The 16,758-nt window shown below is 41.5% G+C and overlaps 1 protein-coding gene across 1 annotated transcript in view; it reads left to right on the top strand.

Moving 5' to 3' along the window:
* The window catches only part of hps4 (HPS4 biogenesis of lysosomal organelles complex 3 subunit 2), a 42,367-nt gene that overhangs the window by 23,425 nt on the left and 2,184 nt on the right, over window positions 1-16,758 (top strand). The window contains exons 5-12 of the mRNA XM_034169687.1: window positions 537-656; window positions 1,380-1,474; window positions 2,237-2,309; window positions 9,179-9,303; window positions 9,416-10,028; window positions 11,707-11,833; window positions 11,925-12,036; window positions 15,582-15,762. Coding sequence (XP_034025578.1) covers window positions 537-656; window positions 1,380-1,474; window positions 2,237-2,309; window positions 9,179-9,303; window positions 9,416-10,028; window positions 11,707-11,833; window positions 11,925-12,036; window positions 15,582-15,753 — 1,437 coding nt within the window. The 3' untranslated portion in view covers window positions 15,754-15,762. The remainder of the gene's footprint in view (window positions 1-536; window positions 657-1,379; window positions 1,475-2,236; window positions 2,310-9,178; window positions 9,304-9,415; window positions 10,029-11,706; window positions 11,834-11,924; window positions 12,037-15,581; window positions 15,763-16,758) is intronic.

Below are 16,758 nucleotides of genomic sequence, written 5' to 3' on the forward strand. Positions count from 1 at the left end.
CTTGGTGGCTTCCCTCATGAGCCTCCATCTTGTACTCAGTCATTCAGTTTTTGAGAACTACCTCCTTCAGAAAAATTTTCCATACTACTATTTGTATTCCTTAATGAATATTGGAAATGATGTCCAAGAGATATTCAGTAACTTGGAAATGTTCATGTGTTCATCACTTCCCTGACTAGTCTGAAGAAAACTGGCTGTTAAAGTGATGATTTGTATTATTTCAAAAAGTTGTATTTACATTGTCCAGTTACTTTTGGCCTCTGAAAATGGAGGCCTGTGTATACAAATGGCTGTAATTCCTGTGATGATCCAGCACGTAGCTGGAGAAGGTAAAGGACACAGCCTCGTGGTGGTTGCCATGTGGGACCTGGGGCAGTTCCATGGTGGTGGGTGGATGCAGCGATGCGCTGCACCAGTGGACGCTCCCAGACGTGACTGAGTGGAAATGTCAGTGTCATTGAACAGTCTGGACGAGATGGAAGTGATGTATTGGGTGAGAGGAATGTCTGTTCATGTTCTGACTTTCTGTTCTGCAGATTCACAGTCGGGACATTCTTGCTGCTCGGTGGGCGCGGTACCTTCACCACCTGCAGGCCAGATCATCAGAGCTTCATCACATCATCTTCAGCAGCTTGAGGACACTCGACTCGACTAACGTATGTGCACACCGCAACCGCACACATTTAACAATGGCGCCTGCATGACGACGGTGTGAGGAAGGATACGGTCGCTTGTTAAACCATAGAATTATTCTTGTTTGCACAAGTCACCAACAGCAGAAAGTTACAGAAATGCTGAATGTTTTAGTCCTTTTAACCTCTGAAATGTCTTCTATGTGCACAGCAGCTTATGTTGATGCTTCATCTGCATTTAAAAATTATTCTGTCGTGTCCTGTTATTCTGTGATGTCAGAGCTGAGTGGTGAATAGATCCAGCGGTGACACACTGTGCAGACACACTGCACTCTGATACACCTGCATGCTGACTTACTGTCAGTGCTCAATGAGGGCTGCGACTTTGCGTGTTAAATGCACAAAAAAGTGCATATTGGAAATTTGGTGTGTTTGCCACCCTAAATTTGTAATTTTGCATTTGACCAGCACAAAGGTTTTGGAGGAACCATGCAGATAGGTGAGGTTTGCACATGCAACAGGATTTATCACAGCCGAAAAGACAATTAAGGCGTGCTGATGGTATCTGGATGTTGCAAGTTTCGAACATTACCGCCTGCTAACAATTGCACATTTACTCTTCATAAATCACCCACAAACGTGTCTCCACCCCAGCGTCCAAACGTTTAGATGGTCCATGCAGATCAGCACTCGTTATCTGGGACCTCGATCAGTCAGTGTTTGATTTATTTTGTTTTTTTGCCTCAGGTTGACCCGCTGCTGCTGCTAAAAGCTGCGCTCATTCTGCAGGCCTGTCAGCGCTGCCCTCTAGTGTTAGCAGGCTGCATTATTTTCCGTGGAAGGTGAGTAGATGGCGTGGGGTATTTTTTTTATTTATTTTTATATAATGGCTGAGTGGATCCTTGTCATTTGATTGGTCACATGACTTATTTGCTGTTGTCTCATTAACTGTGCAATTGTTCTTTTTTTTGTGTGCAATTTTGGTGCTAGATGAAATGCGCTATTGCACGCTCTGACCACTGCACACACTCGCACTACCAGGGACAGCGTTTAGCTAAATGTGGCAGAGTTTGTTTTGCTGGCAGACGAGTATTTGAAGGAGCTTATTGATGGCACTGATTCTTTAAACACAAAAAAAACAAATCCACCATGTTGTAAGCCGTCTGGAGGCATGAAGAGCTGTTAGGATGAAAAGCTGGACAAATTTCTGACTTTTTTTTTTTTTTTTTTTTTTGCTGGAGTGAGGAAAGCAGACAGCAGTCTGTACTGAATTCTGCACAACAACAGCATCACGGATTACATCATGAGAACTGTTTTTTGCAAGTTGACTGAGAACACTATTGGACTCCTTTTTAAAGTTCGTGTTGGACTGTTCATGTCAAAGCAGTCCCTTTTGTGTTGTTTAGAAATTAATAAAATATCAAATATATCAAATGACAAGAATCTGTTTTCGCTGTTATATGAAACAAATAGTGAATGTTTTTCCATTCTTTCAATGGAACAAATATTTCACCGAATGAAATATTCGTACCATTGAACTCATAAACATGAATTACTTGTTATTTCATATTCTGACACCGGAGGTTTCCTCCTTTATTCCACAGAGTCGTCAGCACTCAGTTTTCCCCGGATCTCACGATGAAGGTGATGGTTCATGAAAGTGAAACGCACGACGAGGTACCACATGAACGTCAGCATACTAACTGTTCACAAACACGTACTTTCAGGAATTATTTTCACTTTGGGATTCAGTCATTAAACTGTAAAAGCAGCACTGGTGATGCTGTTATTTTGCAACAGTTAAGTTTTTTTTCTTCAAATCAAAAACATGCTTATTTAAGGTCTGCTCCTTTCTCTGCCCCTGACCAAGGCAGCGTGTCTACATCTGGAGTTGGTTCCCGGGCGCCGGTCTGTGGCTGCCCACTGCTCCTAGTGGTTGGATTATGTCTAAGTGTAATTAGGATGGTTAAATGCAGAGGACACATTTTGTTGTTTGTGCAATGAAAATAAAGGCTCTGTTCTATTCTAATAAATTGTCTGCATTGCCACAGGCTGAAAAGGTTCAGGAACTGTTTGATTCCATGTGTGTGTGTTTGTGTCCGTGTGTGCATCATAGCTTGGCAAACACTTGGTGTATCACAGTGAAACTTGGTACACTTGTCATCATTAAGACCTGAGACAAATTTGACACTGGGGACATTTCGGGCCTAATTGTGGCCACCAGGGGGCAGAGTCTCTGAAACATAGTGTGTGACTTTCCACATTGAAACATCAGTTTGTGGGTTGTGTTGTACCTGCAAAGGTGTGTTGCTAACAGATTTTCCTTATTGTGGGGGAACATTCAGACGACTTGGGAAATTTATCAACATCTACTTGAACAAATGGAACCAAATAGAACTTGAAATGAAGTTGTTGGATCTGTGACACTTCAGTATGAAACTATACGCTCATTTTTCTTCATTAATTTCAGATGTGTTGAAAATGTGTTTCACTTGTGTGAGTAAATTGTTGTTACCGCCGGTCAGTCACCACAAACTGACACGTTATAAATAACAACAGACGTAACCAGACTCAGAAACCACAGACTGCTCAGTTGCATTTCTGAACGCTTGAACCGCCTGTGAACGCTTTAAGTTCACAGGTGCCAATGTTAACCCGGTTAACTCTGATTTCTTATTAATTAAAGTCAATCAGGAAAAGGTAATCAAACTGGAGACACAGCAGACTGCAAGATGAGGTCAGGTGGCGCTAGACCGCCTCACCTGCCAGTGTTTACTAAACCGACAGTCATCACAGGGTTTCTGTCTGAAAAGCTAACGAGGAATTTTAACCAGAATTTGTTTTAGTTAATAAATACATATGAACAGGAAGTCACATGTGGCCTTTCAAAATATACCATATTTCACCTTGTGTGACATTGAATGTGACATTAAGTCCTGTGGCGGTGGGCTTTGATCATGTGTGACTATCTACTTATTTGGCATGAATATATTTTGTCGACTTGTACATCGAACAGCTTCTGTGTGTGTGTGTGTGTGTGTGTTAGAAATAAAAAGACATCATAATGTCCCTGAACATCACTTTAGTTTATTACTGCTAAATAGGGGTTTACACCAGATCACGGTATAATCGAAACACTGGTAAAAGACGTTCAGTATGTGTACCAGTATTCTTGTCCCCATGTTTTTGATGTGGCGAGCAGTTAGTCTGCTTTTTTGTGTGGTAGCTCTGAGTACATTAAGTTGGAAAAAAATAAATAACTGCACAAGATGTCTCGTGGTGACGCAGCAAAATATGGCAGCACACCTGCAGTGAGTTAAAAAACAAAAAACATTTGTGTTTGAGGACTGTGCATGTGATAAAACATGTCTTCATATCTGAAGACACTCTAAATATCATTCAGAGGAGTTGTCTAGGTTGTACAGGGATCTATGACAGTGGGCTGTGATGGCCCTGAGTGGACAAGGTGTTTGTTAGAGGAATCTGTGATCAGGTGACTCACGGTCTGTGGTCTAGTGACCCTCAACCTGCTTCCAGAGGAATTCAATCAATCAATCAATCAATTTTTTTTATATAGCGCCAAATCACAACAAACAGTTGCCCCAAGGCGCTTTATATTGTAAGGCAAGGCCATACAATAATTATGTAAAACCCCAACGGTCAAAACGACCCCCTGTGAGCAAGCACTTGGCTACAGTGGGAAGGAAAAACTCCCTTTTAACAGGAAGAAACCTCCAGCAGAACCAGGCTCAGGGAGGGGCAGTCTTCTGCTGGGACTGGTTGGGGCTGAGGGAGAGAACCAGGAAAAAGACATGCTGTGGAGGGGAGCAGAGATCGATCACTAATGATTAAATGCAGAGTGGTGCATACAGAGCAAAAAGAAAAAGAAACAGTGCATCATGGGAACCCCCAGCAGTCTACGTCTATAGCAGCATAACTAAGGGATGGTTCAGGGTCACCTGATCCAGCCCTAACTATAAGCTTTAGCAAAAAGGAAAGTTTTAAGCCTAATCTTAAAAGTAGAGAGGGTGTCTGTCTCCCTGATCTGAATTGGGAGCTGGTTCCACAGGAGAGGAGCCTGAAAGCTGAAGGCTCTGCCTCCCATTCTACTCTTACAAACCCTAGGAACTACAAGTAAGCCTGCAGTCTGAGAGCGAAGCGCTCTATTGGGGTAATATGGTACTACGAGGTCCCTAGATAAGATGGGACCTGATTATTCAAAACCTTATAAGTAAGAAGAAGAATTTTAAATTCTATTCTAGAATTAACAGGAAGCCAATGAAGAGAGGCCAATATGGGTGAGATATGCTCTCTCCTTCTAGTCCCCGTCAGTACTCTAGCTGCAGCATTTTGAATTAACTGAAGGCTTTTTAGGGAACTTTTAGGACAACCTGATAATAATGAATTACAATAGTCCAGCCTAGAGGAAATAAATGCATGAATTAGTTTTTCAGCATCACTCTGAGACAAGACCTTTCTGATTTTAGAGATATTGCGTAAATGCAAAAAAGCAGTCCTACATATTTGTTTAATATGCACTTTGAATGACATATCCTGATCAAAAATGACTCCAAGATTTCTCACAGTATTACTAGAGGTCAGGGTAATGCCATCCAGAGTAAGGATCTGGTTAGACACCATGTTTCTAAGATTTGTGGGGCCAAGTACAATAACTTCAGTTTTATCTGAGTTTAAAAGCAGGAAATTAGAGGTCATCCATGTCTTTATGTCTGTAAGACAATCCTGCAGTTTAGCTAATTGGTGTGTGTCCTCTGGCTTCATGGATAGATAAAGCTGGGTATCATCTGCGTAACAATGAAAATTTAAGCAATACCGTCTAATAATACTGCCTAAGGGAAGCATGTATAAAGTGAATAAAATTGGTCCTAGCACAGAACCTTGTGGAACTCCATAATTAACTTTAGTCTGTGAAGAAGATTCCCCATTTACATGAACAAATTGTAATCTATTAGACAAATATGATTCAAACCACCGCAGCGCAGTGCCTTTAATACCTATGGCATGCTCTAATCTCTGTAATAAAATTTTATGGTCAACAGTATCAAAAGCAGCACTGAGATCTAACAGAACAAGCACAGAGATGAGTCCACTGTCCGAGGCCATAAGAAGATCATTTGTAACCTTCACTAATGCTGTTTCTGTACTATGATGAATTCTAAAACCTGACTGAAACTCTTCAAATAGACCATTCCTCTGCAGATGATCAGTTAGCTGTTTTACAACTACCCTTTGAATTAAAGGATTCTCACCTACACCTTGTCCCACTGCTGTTGTGGTGGAAAATGGTTTATGTATAAAGCTGATCCACCTGCTGGGTCATTAGACATCTCCAGTGTCAGGGTTCTTGTGTCTTTGTAAGAGTAGAATGGGAGGCAGAGCCTTCAGCTTTCAGGCTCCTCTCCTGTGGAACCAGCTCCCAATTCAGATCAGGGAGACAGACACCCTCTCTACTTTTAAGATTAGGCTTAAAACTTTTCCTTTTTGCTAAAGCTTATAGTTAGGGCTGGATCAGGTGACCCTGAACCATTCCTTAGTTATGCTGCTATAGACTTAGACTGCTGGGGGGTTCCCATGATGCACTGTTTCTTTCTCTTTTTGCTCTGTATGCACCACTCTGCATTTAATCATTAGTGATTGTTCTCTGCTCCCCTCCACAGCATGTCTTTTTCCTGGTTCTCTCCCTCAGCCCCAACCAGTCCTAGCAGAAGACTGCCCCTCCCTGAGCCTGGTTCTGCTGGAGGTTTCTTCCTGTTAAAAGGGAGTTTTTCCTTCCCACTGTCGCCAAGTGCTTGCTCACAGGGGGTCGTTTTGACCGTTGGGGTTTTTACGTAATTATTGTATGGCCTTGCCTTACAATATAAAGCGCCTTGGGGCAACTGTTTGTTGTGATTTGGCACTATATAAATAAAATTGATTTGATTTGATTCTCCAATTGACCACGAACCACCAAATGTTAGTGAGATTGCAAAGAACATGAAACAGCCGTGGGTGGAGAAAACTCCAGGAATCCCAGGTGGGTGGAGATGCTGTTCTCCTGGTATTGCATACAGTCTCTTTCAATCTGGGAGGTGTGTACCATCCGTACAGAGGGGAAGAAAGGAATAGGTGATGATAGGGACTGTAACAGCTGTAGAGGTATCATGCTGTTCGCTGTGCTGAGGAAGGTGCTGGCAAGGATTATCCTTAACAGGATTCAGTTCCAGCTACTTGGTGCTCAGTGACCAGAATGGTCTGGTGTGATGCCCAAAACATCAACCATCAACTGTGTTCTGGCCCTGCGAATACTTGTAGAAAGTGTGAATATCGACAGTGCTTCTTCGTAACTTACGTTGATTTTTGCAACGCATTTGATTCATTTGATGGTTCTGCTCTCTGGGACATGTTCAGAATTCATGGGATGCCCAAGAAGTTGCTGGACCATGTATACAGATACTGTGAGTGATGTATGGTGTGCTTCCCCTCCCCCCCATACCCTGAGAGTACACGTCTATAAACCTTTTAGAGGTTTTGGCATATACTACTAGTACTATTCATCATTTTTCCTCAGGGTCACCGCTGTAGATCTGCAGATCAGGATCTGCATGTTGATTTGGCACATGTATTACACCGGATGCCCCTCCTGACGTGTGTTACATAGAGAATAAGCACAGGTGGTGGTGGTGCTACTACTACTACTACTACTACTACTATATATTTTTAACAATTAAAATGTTTAGTCGCCATTACTCTGTGCCTCTGGTTAGTAATCTTAACAAACATATAGGTTGTGAAAATTTGGGAAAAGAAAAAGTTGAAACGATGAAAAAAAAAAAAAAACTAGAGACATTCATCACGAAATGCCCCGCACACAGTATAGCAGACAAACACACGGATACTTGAGAAGTAAAATTAAGTGTATAGGACTTACAGAAACTGTGCAATAATTCTTTAAACAAAATTAGACAGGTGCATAAATTTAGGCACCCCAACAGAAAAAAATACTTCAGTATTTAGTAGCTCCTCCTATTGCAGAAATAACAGCCTCTAAATGCTTCCTATAGCTTCCAATGAGAGTCTGGATTCTGGTTGAAGGTATTTTGGACCATCTTCTTTACAAAACATCTCAGGTTTGTTGGTTTCTGAGTATGGACAGCCCACTTAACTCACACCACAGATTTTCAATAATATTCAGGTCTCAGGACTGAGATGGTCATTCCAGAATGTTGTACTTGTTCCTCTGCATGAATGCCTTAGTAGATTTTGAGCAGTGTTTAGGGTTGTTGTCTTGTTGAAAGATCCAGCCCCGGTGCAACTTCAACTTTGTCACTGATTCATGAACATTGTTCTCAAGAATCTGCTGATATTGACTGGAATCCATGTGACCCTCAACTTTAACACGATTCCCAGTACCTGCACTGGCCACACAGCCCCACAGCATGATGAGACCACCTCCAAATTTGCAAGGTTGTAGGTTGCAAGTGTTTTTCTTTGAATGCTGTGTTCTTTTTCAGCCATGCATACCGCCCCTTGTTATGTCCAAATAACTCAATTTTAGTTTCATCAGTTTCATCACCTTATTCCAAAATGAAGCTGGCTTGTCCAAATGTCCTTTAGCATACTTCAAGCGACTCTGTTTGTGACATGTACGTAGAAAAGGCTTCCTCTGCATTACAGCATCATACAGTATCTCTTTGTGCAAAGTGCGCTGTATAGTTGAACGATGCACAGAGACACTATCTGCAGCAAGATCATGTTGTAGGTCTTTGGAGCAGGTCTGTGGGTTGACTATGACTGTTCTCGCCATCCTTTGCTTCAGCTTATCTGAGATTTTTCTTGTCCTGCTACTTCAGGCCTTAACTAGTTCTGTGCCTGCGGTCTTCCATTTCCTCACTATGTTACTCACAGTGGAAACTGACAACTGAAATCTCTGAGATAGCTTTTTGTATTCTTCCTCTAAACCATGATGTTGAACAATCTTTTTCAGGTCATTTGAGAGTTGTTTAGAGGCTCCCATGTTGCCACTTATTAGAAGAGATGCAAAGAGGGGAAACATTTGCAAATGGCCACCTTAAATACCCTTTCTAATGATTGGATTCACCTGTGTAAGGAGGTCATGGGTCAGTGAGCTTACCAAACCAATTTTGTGTTCCAATAATTAGTGCAAAATGTATTCAAATCAATAAAATGACAAGGGTGCCCAAATTTATGCACCTGCCTGATTTTGTTTAAATAATTATTGCACACTTTCTGTAAATACTAAAAACTTCATTTCACTTCTCAAATATCAGTGTGTTTGTCTGCTATATGATATATTTAACTGAAATCTCTGAACCAGAAAACCAATGATTTATAAAGGAAAACCATGAAAATTATCAGGGGTGCCCAAACTTTTGCATACAACTGTACATATGTAGTGGTTGCTTTTTTTTCTCATTTTTACACCACAGGTGGATTTTTTTTTTTTTACTTGCTTGGAAACATGATTGTGTTGGACTCTTTGCTGTATTGTTTGTAAGGAAACAGACTCTGTGTAAACTGCTCCATAGGCGCTGTGTTCTGATGGAGGCGGTGCCGCCGGCCTACCGCTCAGTGCTGTCAGCTCCGTCTCTGTCTTCCTGACCTCCTCTGAGCTTCAGTGCCTGAAGGCGTATCCCGTCGACCCACAGCACAGGTACACTTTCTCTTCCCTTTTTTTTAGAAAATGTTCCAGGCTGATTCCGAAACAGTTGTAGAACATTTTGAGTCTGTTTTTTTTTTGTTTTTTTTTTTTTTAAACCATTCAGGTTTGGTTGTTCTACACCAAACAAAGAAAGTGTTCCAGCAAAAACTCGCCTGTCAAGAACACTGTCTGACACACCCTTCTATGATTCAGACTCCGCCCACTCTCCTCCGGCCAGCAGGAAGGTGTCTCTTGGCTTGTACTCCTCGGCATCACACAGCCCGACGTTTAGTCCAGTTCCATCACAGAGTGCAGTTAGTGCCGTAGACTCGCCGCAGCAGTCTCTCAAACCTGTGTTCCCAAATGGACATGTGCAGTGTGAAGACGAGACAGAAGCTCGGGATGAGTCTAACTGTCACAGTTTGGACAGCAGCGCTGAAGGATGCAGTCAGACGCACACTGAAGGAAACGGCTCTGTCACTGATCTCAGTGAAGATGACATCACGGCAAGCGGGCCGGCGCTGGACCTCGGAGCCGATGAGGCTGGAGTGGAAGGTGATGGGTCCCCACGAGGCCACCGGCTGGAGGCCAGGGATGGTTGTTCCAGCGTTTCGGAGCAGGCTAAAGAAAATCCTCTGATCCCCATGAAGCTGTACCTGCACCAGGTTCAGGCTTTGGTTCTGGTCCTGCTGGTGGAGCCGTCCTTCTTCAATGATACTGTGTCCATGGAGGAAGTGGTGAGAAACAACAGCTGCTTTACTAATGTGACGCGATAAACAAAAACAACGTTTTGACGGCTGTGTTCAAGCCAAAGCACAAACCTTCACGTTCATTCACATCCCTCCTTCTGGTTATCAGATAACGCGTGCGCTAACCATTTACCTGCTAGCAGATTGGGTACTGGTTAACAGTGGTGACAAACACACCTGCACAGGTGACTAAATGTTTGTCACGCTAAACGCTCCCTGTTCGTACATTTAGACATTTTCACAGACGCGTGGCATCATCAGAAGCACAATAATAATAAGACCGATAAATACTAATCAATGGGGGTGGAATGATACATCACATGTCCCAATAATCGTTCAGTGGCACCTGTATCGAATTGAATCGTACTGTATCTTTTTCTTAAAGTGAGCATAATGATGCCATTAAAACTCAACTACTGCACAAAAGAAATGACATTCTCTCAAAATGACGTCTGATTTAGTTCCTTGTCGTGGCTGAAGAAAGATAGCACTTTTAAAAGAAGTCCCTCTGTGGTTTGTGCATCTCTCATCCTGAACCAGAGAACGCCGGTGACACCGACCAAACGGTCCCCCCTTAAAATCGGTCCGCCCTGCTTTCACTGCGTCATTTTGTAAGTGTCAGCTGCGATCCAGCAATTATCGCCTCGTTTCTGCTTCAATCTGCACTCCAGTCATCATCTATCTCAGTGACAGATATCTGAAGCTTTTGTACAACAATGATTTCCACATAAATTCAGCATTATTTCATGATAAAACACGGCGGGCCGATTAGAGCACCACAGCAGACGTCTGGAGTGCAGCTGGGCCTACGGCATCAGTATCAGAATGAGGCAATTATCACCTCATTTCTGCTTCAGACGGCCTCGTTTCTGCTTAAAATAGACTTTAGAATGATTTAAGAGGTTTTAATTTGTCATTTGATGGTTAATAATCATTATTCCCTTTTCTTCAGACAAGTCAGGGGATGGATACATGAACATTTCCAAGTAATTGAGTATGTCTTGGACTTTATTTACATCAGTTATGAAGAAATACAAACAGTATGACACTCTATGGTAAATCTGTGGAGTAGACAATTCTCAAAAACTGACAGACTATGCAAGAAGGAGAAGAGTGAGGAAAGCCACCAAGACACCCAGACAATCCACAAGAAGTTACAGGCTTCTGTGGCTGTGATTGGAGAAATTGTGCACAGTGCATGTTTTGCATTTTGTATCTTCAGTTATACAGCTTCATGATGAAGTGGAACAGAGGAGGGTTTTATTCACCAGAACCTCAAATCTAGACTTGCATCTCAGATGTACCTTCTGGCAAATTGTAGCTGAACTTTCAGGTCTTTTTTTTAATAAAACTGGCAATTAAACTGATTATTTACAGGTATTATACCAAAGGGGCTGATTACTTCGGCAACCCATCATCTTGGCTTTGATATTTTTATTAATTTATATCAGGTTGTAAAGATTTACTTTCAGTTTGAGTCTAAGGAAGATAATTTTAGAAATCTTTACATAGAGAAGCCTGATTTACTTTTTGTATTTGAAATGCCATAAACAAATTTAAAATGCGTGAAATACTAAGGGGTATGAATACTTTTGCAAGCCACCGTATTTTCTCAAGGATGTGGTCGGTTGTTTTTCGTGCTAATGTTTTTCTGATCTGTTTCCAGTATCACAGCAGCCTGGCGTCACTGAACGGACTCGAGGCCCATCTGAGAACCGCCGGTCCCGGGGCCCCGGGCTCTCACGGCCCCTACGTCTTTGCCCATTTTGACTGCGTTCAGAGCGTGCTGACATGTGAGGCCTCACTCCTGACGTTGTCTGTGGTCCTTTGTGTGGGACGCTGTGTCCAGGTTAACGTGGCGCTCTGGTTATTGTTTGTCTGCAGCCAACCTGTCTGCTGGAGCCGGGGGAGTCCAGGAGCGCTCCTTTGTGAGGGCCGTGTCTCTCCTCCACTCGCATTTCTGTAACACAGAGTCTCTGCAGGAGGCTATTGTCAGGTCAGTGGGGGGAGTGCCGCCTTTAATGGCTCCTGGAGGAGGGGGTGGAGTCACTATGGAACTGTCAGTTTATCAGATTCTCTGCAGTCAAATCTGTTTTCTTCTAATTTACCTTTGAGTGGTTCCAAAGCTACGGCCACGTTTACCAGATTTATACCCTCGGGTCCCGCCGTTGCGTAACTGGATCATTTTGAACATTTTGTGGTCGACCTCCAGCTTGGCTGATGTATTTACATAAGGTCTGGGCTTCCTGTCACCGGGTCCGGTTCCAGTCCTGGAGTCTGAAATGTGAAATAAGTATTTTTATTTTATGGTGAAAAAAACAGATTCTGCACAAACATCATAATGAAAAAGGCTCTGTTTTTATTTTATTTTAGTTTTAATCTGTGTAATTGCAGTTTAAATGGATTCTATGAGAAAGAAAACAGCACTTTGTTTATGTCCGTGTTCCATGTAGGAATGAAGATGCAGCATAGGGGAGGTGATGGTCTAGTGGTAAAGTGTTGGGCTTGAGACCAGAGGATCCTCGGTTCAAATCCCAGCCTAACCAGAAAATAACTAAGGTCCGTTGGGCAAGGTCCTTAATCCCCTAGTTGCTCCCAGTTACTTGGGGTGAATGTGAGGCATTGATGTGTAAAGCCCTTTGAGCGTTTGATGCAGATGGAAAAGCGCGATATAAATGCAGTCCATTTATTTTAGCATTTTGAAGATGTTCCAGAACTGTGTGCTTTCTCCTCCTCAGGGGAACAAACTGAGACTGGTGTGATATCTATCCTTTTTGTAATTGCGTATCAGTGTGTAAAATTTGGTGGTACTTCATAAAATGTACAATAGTTTGTTTTGTTTTTTTGTTTTTTTTTACACAATGGTGTTGATATTAAAAAAAAGCAAAAGAAGCTCGAAATATTTTTGTTATATATCAAACAATGTCTGTGCAAAATTTGGTGCTTTTCCTATGAAATTGTCATGATATTTGACACACATCTGCGCCACTCTTAAGAGGACATTTATTCCAGATAATTTTATTCTGACTGACGTGGAAACGTCGCCCTCATTACAGCAGTTAAGCTTAAAGTTACTGCTGGATGTGGATCTGCATTTTCGAAGCTTCAAAATGATTTGTTCATGGGTTCAGCAATAAAAAGGTCAAATATTAACTCTCGAACCCCGAACCAGTCAGCAGTGCACTTTAAATTTTTACTGAATTTCTCAAAATAAAAGGTGATGACGCTTAAAGCTGTATGGCCTTTGGGTTTTTAAGATATGAGTCATAAAAATAATTTTCTTTGACACCACTATCATTTTTTTCCTTAGCCTTTAATTAAGGGAGTCACAATGTAATATTCCCAATATGATCAAAATTCACACCGTCTGGAAAGAATTTAGAATTTTGACCCCTGAAGGGTTGAAATTCAAGCGATCAGACTCTGACCTACATTTGGTGGTGATGTCATAGATCATGTGGGGGCTTCCCCCGCCTGACCTGCACAAGGGATGCTATGATGGACACAGCGACAGCCAGAGTAAAGAAAAGCAGCGTGATGTCAGCTGGCTGCTCGCTTGATCAAAATAATCCAAGATGGAGGGAAACGCTGTGAAACGGTTTATTTCTGTACAAATCTGATATGTTTCTCAGATGTTTTGTAAACGTTAGTGAGAAATAAACACTTCTAGGGTTGTAACAATACACAAAAATCACGGTTCGGTACGTACCTCGGTTCTGAGGTCACAGTTCGATTCATTTTTGATACAGTTTGGGAACAAAATGCAAAACCTAAATTTGCTTGTTTAAACCAACAATTTGTTGTAACATTATACAAACAGGAAAATAAAATAATTGCAAAGTGCTGCCTGGTAATAAGTTAAATAAAATGTTCTCAAATAAACAACATATGTATGAAATATTATTAAACAAATTCCTAGTAAACAGCTTTTAACAAAACCTTTCCACAAGTAAACCACAGCACGGTTCCAACATGAAGCCCTGTTCAATTTTATTCAACCTTCATATTTTTTTGCCAGAAAAATTAACTTGTCCAAAACTGTCACACTCTATAAGGAATTTTTTTAAGAGAATTAATGTTAAAGAATCCCTTTACTTTTGTACAATTTATTTTATTTTCTATCTCTTTCTATTAAGTGCTTGTTTAATGTTTGTTAATATATCTTTTTAAATAAAGTTTTGAAAACAAAAACATTGTGGGAGAGGCAGAAAAGTGAGTAAAAATGCTTTACAAATATTTAGAACCACAAATAAACTTGATTATTGGTTTGTTTGTTTATTTTGCCATTAAAATTGGGCATCACTTATTAAAATAAAATAACTTCTCAAGGCCAGGGCTTCTCAAGGTCTGGGGACTATTTAATCACAGAGCAGCAAACTAGGGATGTCCTGATCAGGGTTTTTTTTGGCCCAGATCCGATTCCAAGTCATCTGATTTTGAATATCTGCTGAAACCGAGTCCCGATCCGATACTTTAAAAAACTGAATGAACATTGAACAATGCTAAATATATAATTTTTTATTTTAATCACCTTATTTTATTATTTATCACTTAAACAGTGCACTTCTTCTTGAGGTAGCTTGAACAATCAAGTAATAATCTACCAGACTTAAAAAATGTACAAATTTCCATGTTATTTTGTCTAAAAATAAATGTCCAAGGTTCCTTATGTTAAACAAGAAATTATCTTAATTTGAAATAACAGGTGGTTTTAATTTACAGATGAAAGGTTTCTAAAGAATCATTTATTGATTTAGCTATTTTAATTACGAGTGTCTTAAACTTTTTTTTTAACAGTAATCAGAAATTTTGAGATAAACAACAATAAAAACGTTTCCAAGGAGTTTTCTTCAGAAAACTGCTCTATAAATGAGCAGTCCTGTGACACATTTCTGTTTTTTTTTTTTTTACACCCTTAAACACTTATAAATCTAAAAATGCTATTTTTGAACCCAGACAACATCCCTAAAGTGATTTATAAGACATCTTGTGGATGTTCTTGTGTGTGACCCGTGTATGCACATCAAGCTAGCGGGTCAGGTCAAATGTCATCTCAAAACCTGACGCATGCGTGCACACACACACACACACACACACACACTCTTCCTGCAGTCAGTGTGCTTGTTATTGAGTTCTCTGCTCTTCTCTTCATTAAACTGAGCTGTAATTTTGCAACATTTTACAAAACTAGAGCAACATTATGAAGCTTGGATTTCAGTACAAACTGCATTTTGTCAGTTTTGTGAAATTTGAGAGGCTGAACAGCTTTAAGTATAATCCATGTGAAAAATGTGTTGACCTGGTGTGACACCTTGTCCTGCCTGCAGTCAGCTGGACCTGGAGTCTGCGCTCGGACTCTTAAAATGAAATACAACAGATATCCAGAAAAAACCTTCTCAGCTGAATCGCGTTGCCAGTGATGGTCTCGTTGGGGGTGACGTCGTACACAGCGGCGTCTGGGTGAACAAGTGAAGGTGAGGTCTGATTGTAGAGTGCTGTAGAAATAAACGCAGCTCGTGTTTGGTTGCGTTCTGCCCACAGGAACGCCGGTGTGGCTGTGTACGGGACCCGCAGCGTGGCCCAGCAGACCTTCTTCATGCACGACGGGGGCTCCATCAGGAACTCTGGGATCCCGAACCACCAGGACAGCGCGTTCTCTCTGCCCAGCAAGGCTCGCCACAGACTACTAAAACACGGCCTGAACCTGCTCTGACGTTCAGCCGTGCCTGGTGCTGGCCTTCACAGGACGACCACGAAGGAGCCAGAAACGTGAGGAACTGAGCAGAGAACGTTTGGGGGAAATGACCCAAAGCCTCTGCTTTTTCAAGCTCGTGTTTCAAAAACTGTAGCACTTTCTTCTTTATTGTGTTCAAAGCCGAGGTCCCCCGACTTGCTCCTGGAGGTCCCCCAACCTGCTCGTGGACCTGCATGTTTTCTGCGTGTACCAGTTACAGCTGATTAGTCAGGTCTGGCACTAGATTGGCTGAACACATCTGAGTTAGTCATCAGTGGGTCAGGATTGGCGGACTTCTGTGGTTGGGGTGGGTTGACCTCCAGGGTCAGGGTGAGTGACCCCTGGTTTAGATGATCTCTGTGTTATTGGAGAGTGGTCTGGAAAAACTAAATTATATTTATTACTTTGCTGAACTCTTATTTTCTTTGTCACTATTGAATAATTTCAAGGTAAGAGTCTGAAAAGAGTCTGAGACTGATGAGTCCACGTTTCCCCTGACTGGCAGATGGACAGACTGGTCGTCTGCCTGGGTGATTGTCATCCAGGAGCTGTGGTGTTGTGGATGTGGTGATACGTGGCACCAGAGTGTGACCAGAATGAAACGGTTACATTTATAAACTAATGACTTAAACAATAATCAGAATTGATTTAATATCTGTTAATCAACTCAACCTGTTGATGAGTCCAGCTGGAGAGGACGGATGTTTTTGGTTTTTGGTGCTGGTGTCTTTTTTCCAGTTTTATTATTGTTCACTGTTAAAAATGTTTTGTTTTGTTTTTTTTGGACTGATGTCATCAAGACTCCTGCACGACGTTGCTGTTCGATGGTTGTCTGTGAATTTTTCCTGAAATTTGATACGAACTGTCCTTTTTGGGGACAGTCTGGTTGTGGTTGGACTTGATCGAATCTCCATGTTTGGTTAAAATTATTCTATTTCTCCAAAGGTCTTTAAATGTCCATCAGAGTTGGGATCAAGTTTTTAA

This window comes from Thalassophryne amazonica, chromosome 5 (assembly GCF_902500255.1).
Source record: "Thalassophryne amazonica chromosome 5, fThaAma1.1, whole genome shotgun sequence".
NCBI lineage: Eukaryota > Metazoa > Chordata > Actinopteri > Batrachoidiformes > Batrachoididae > Thalassophryne > Thalassophryne amazonica.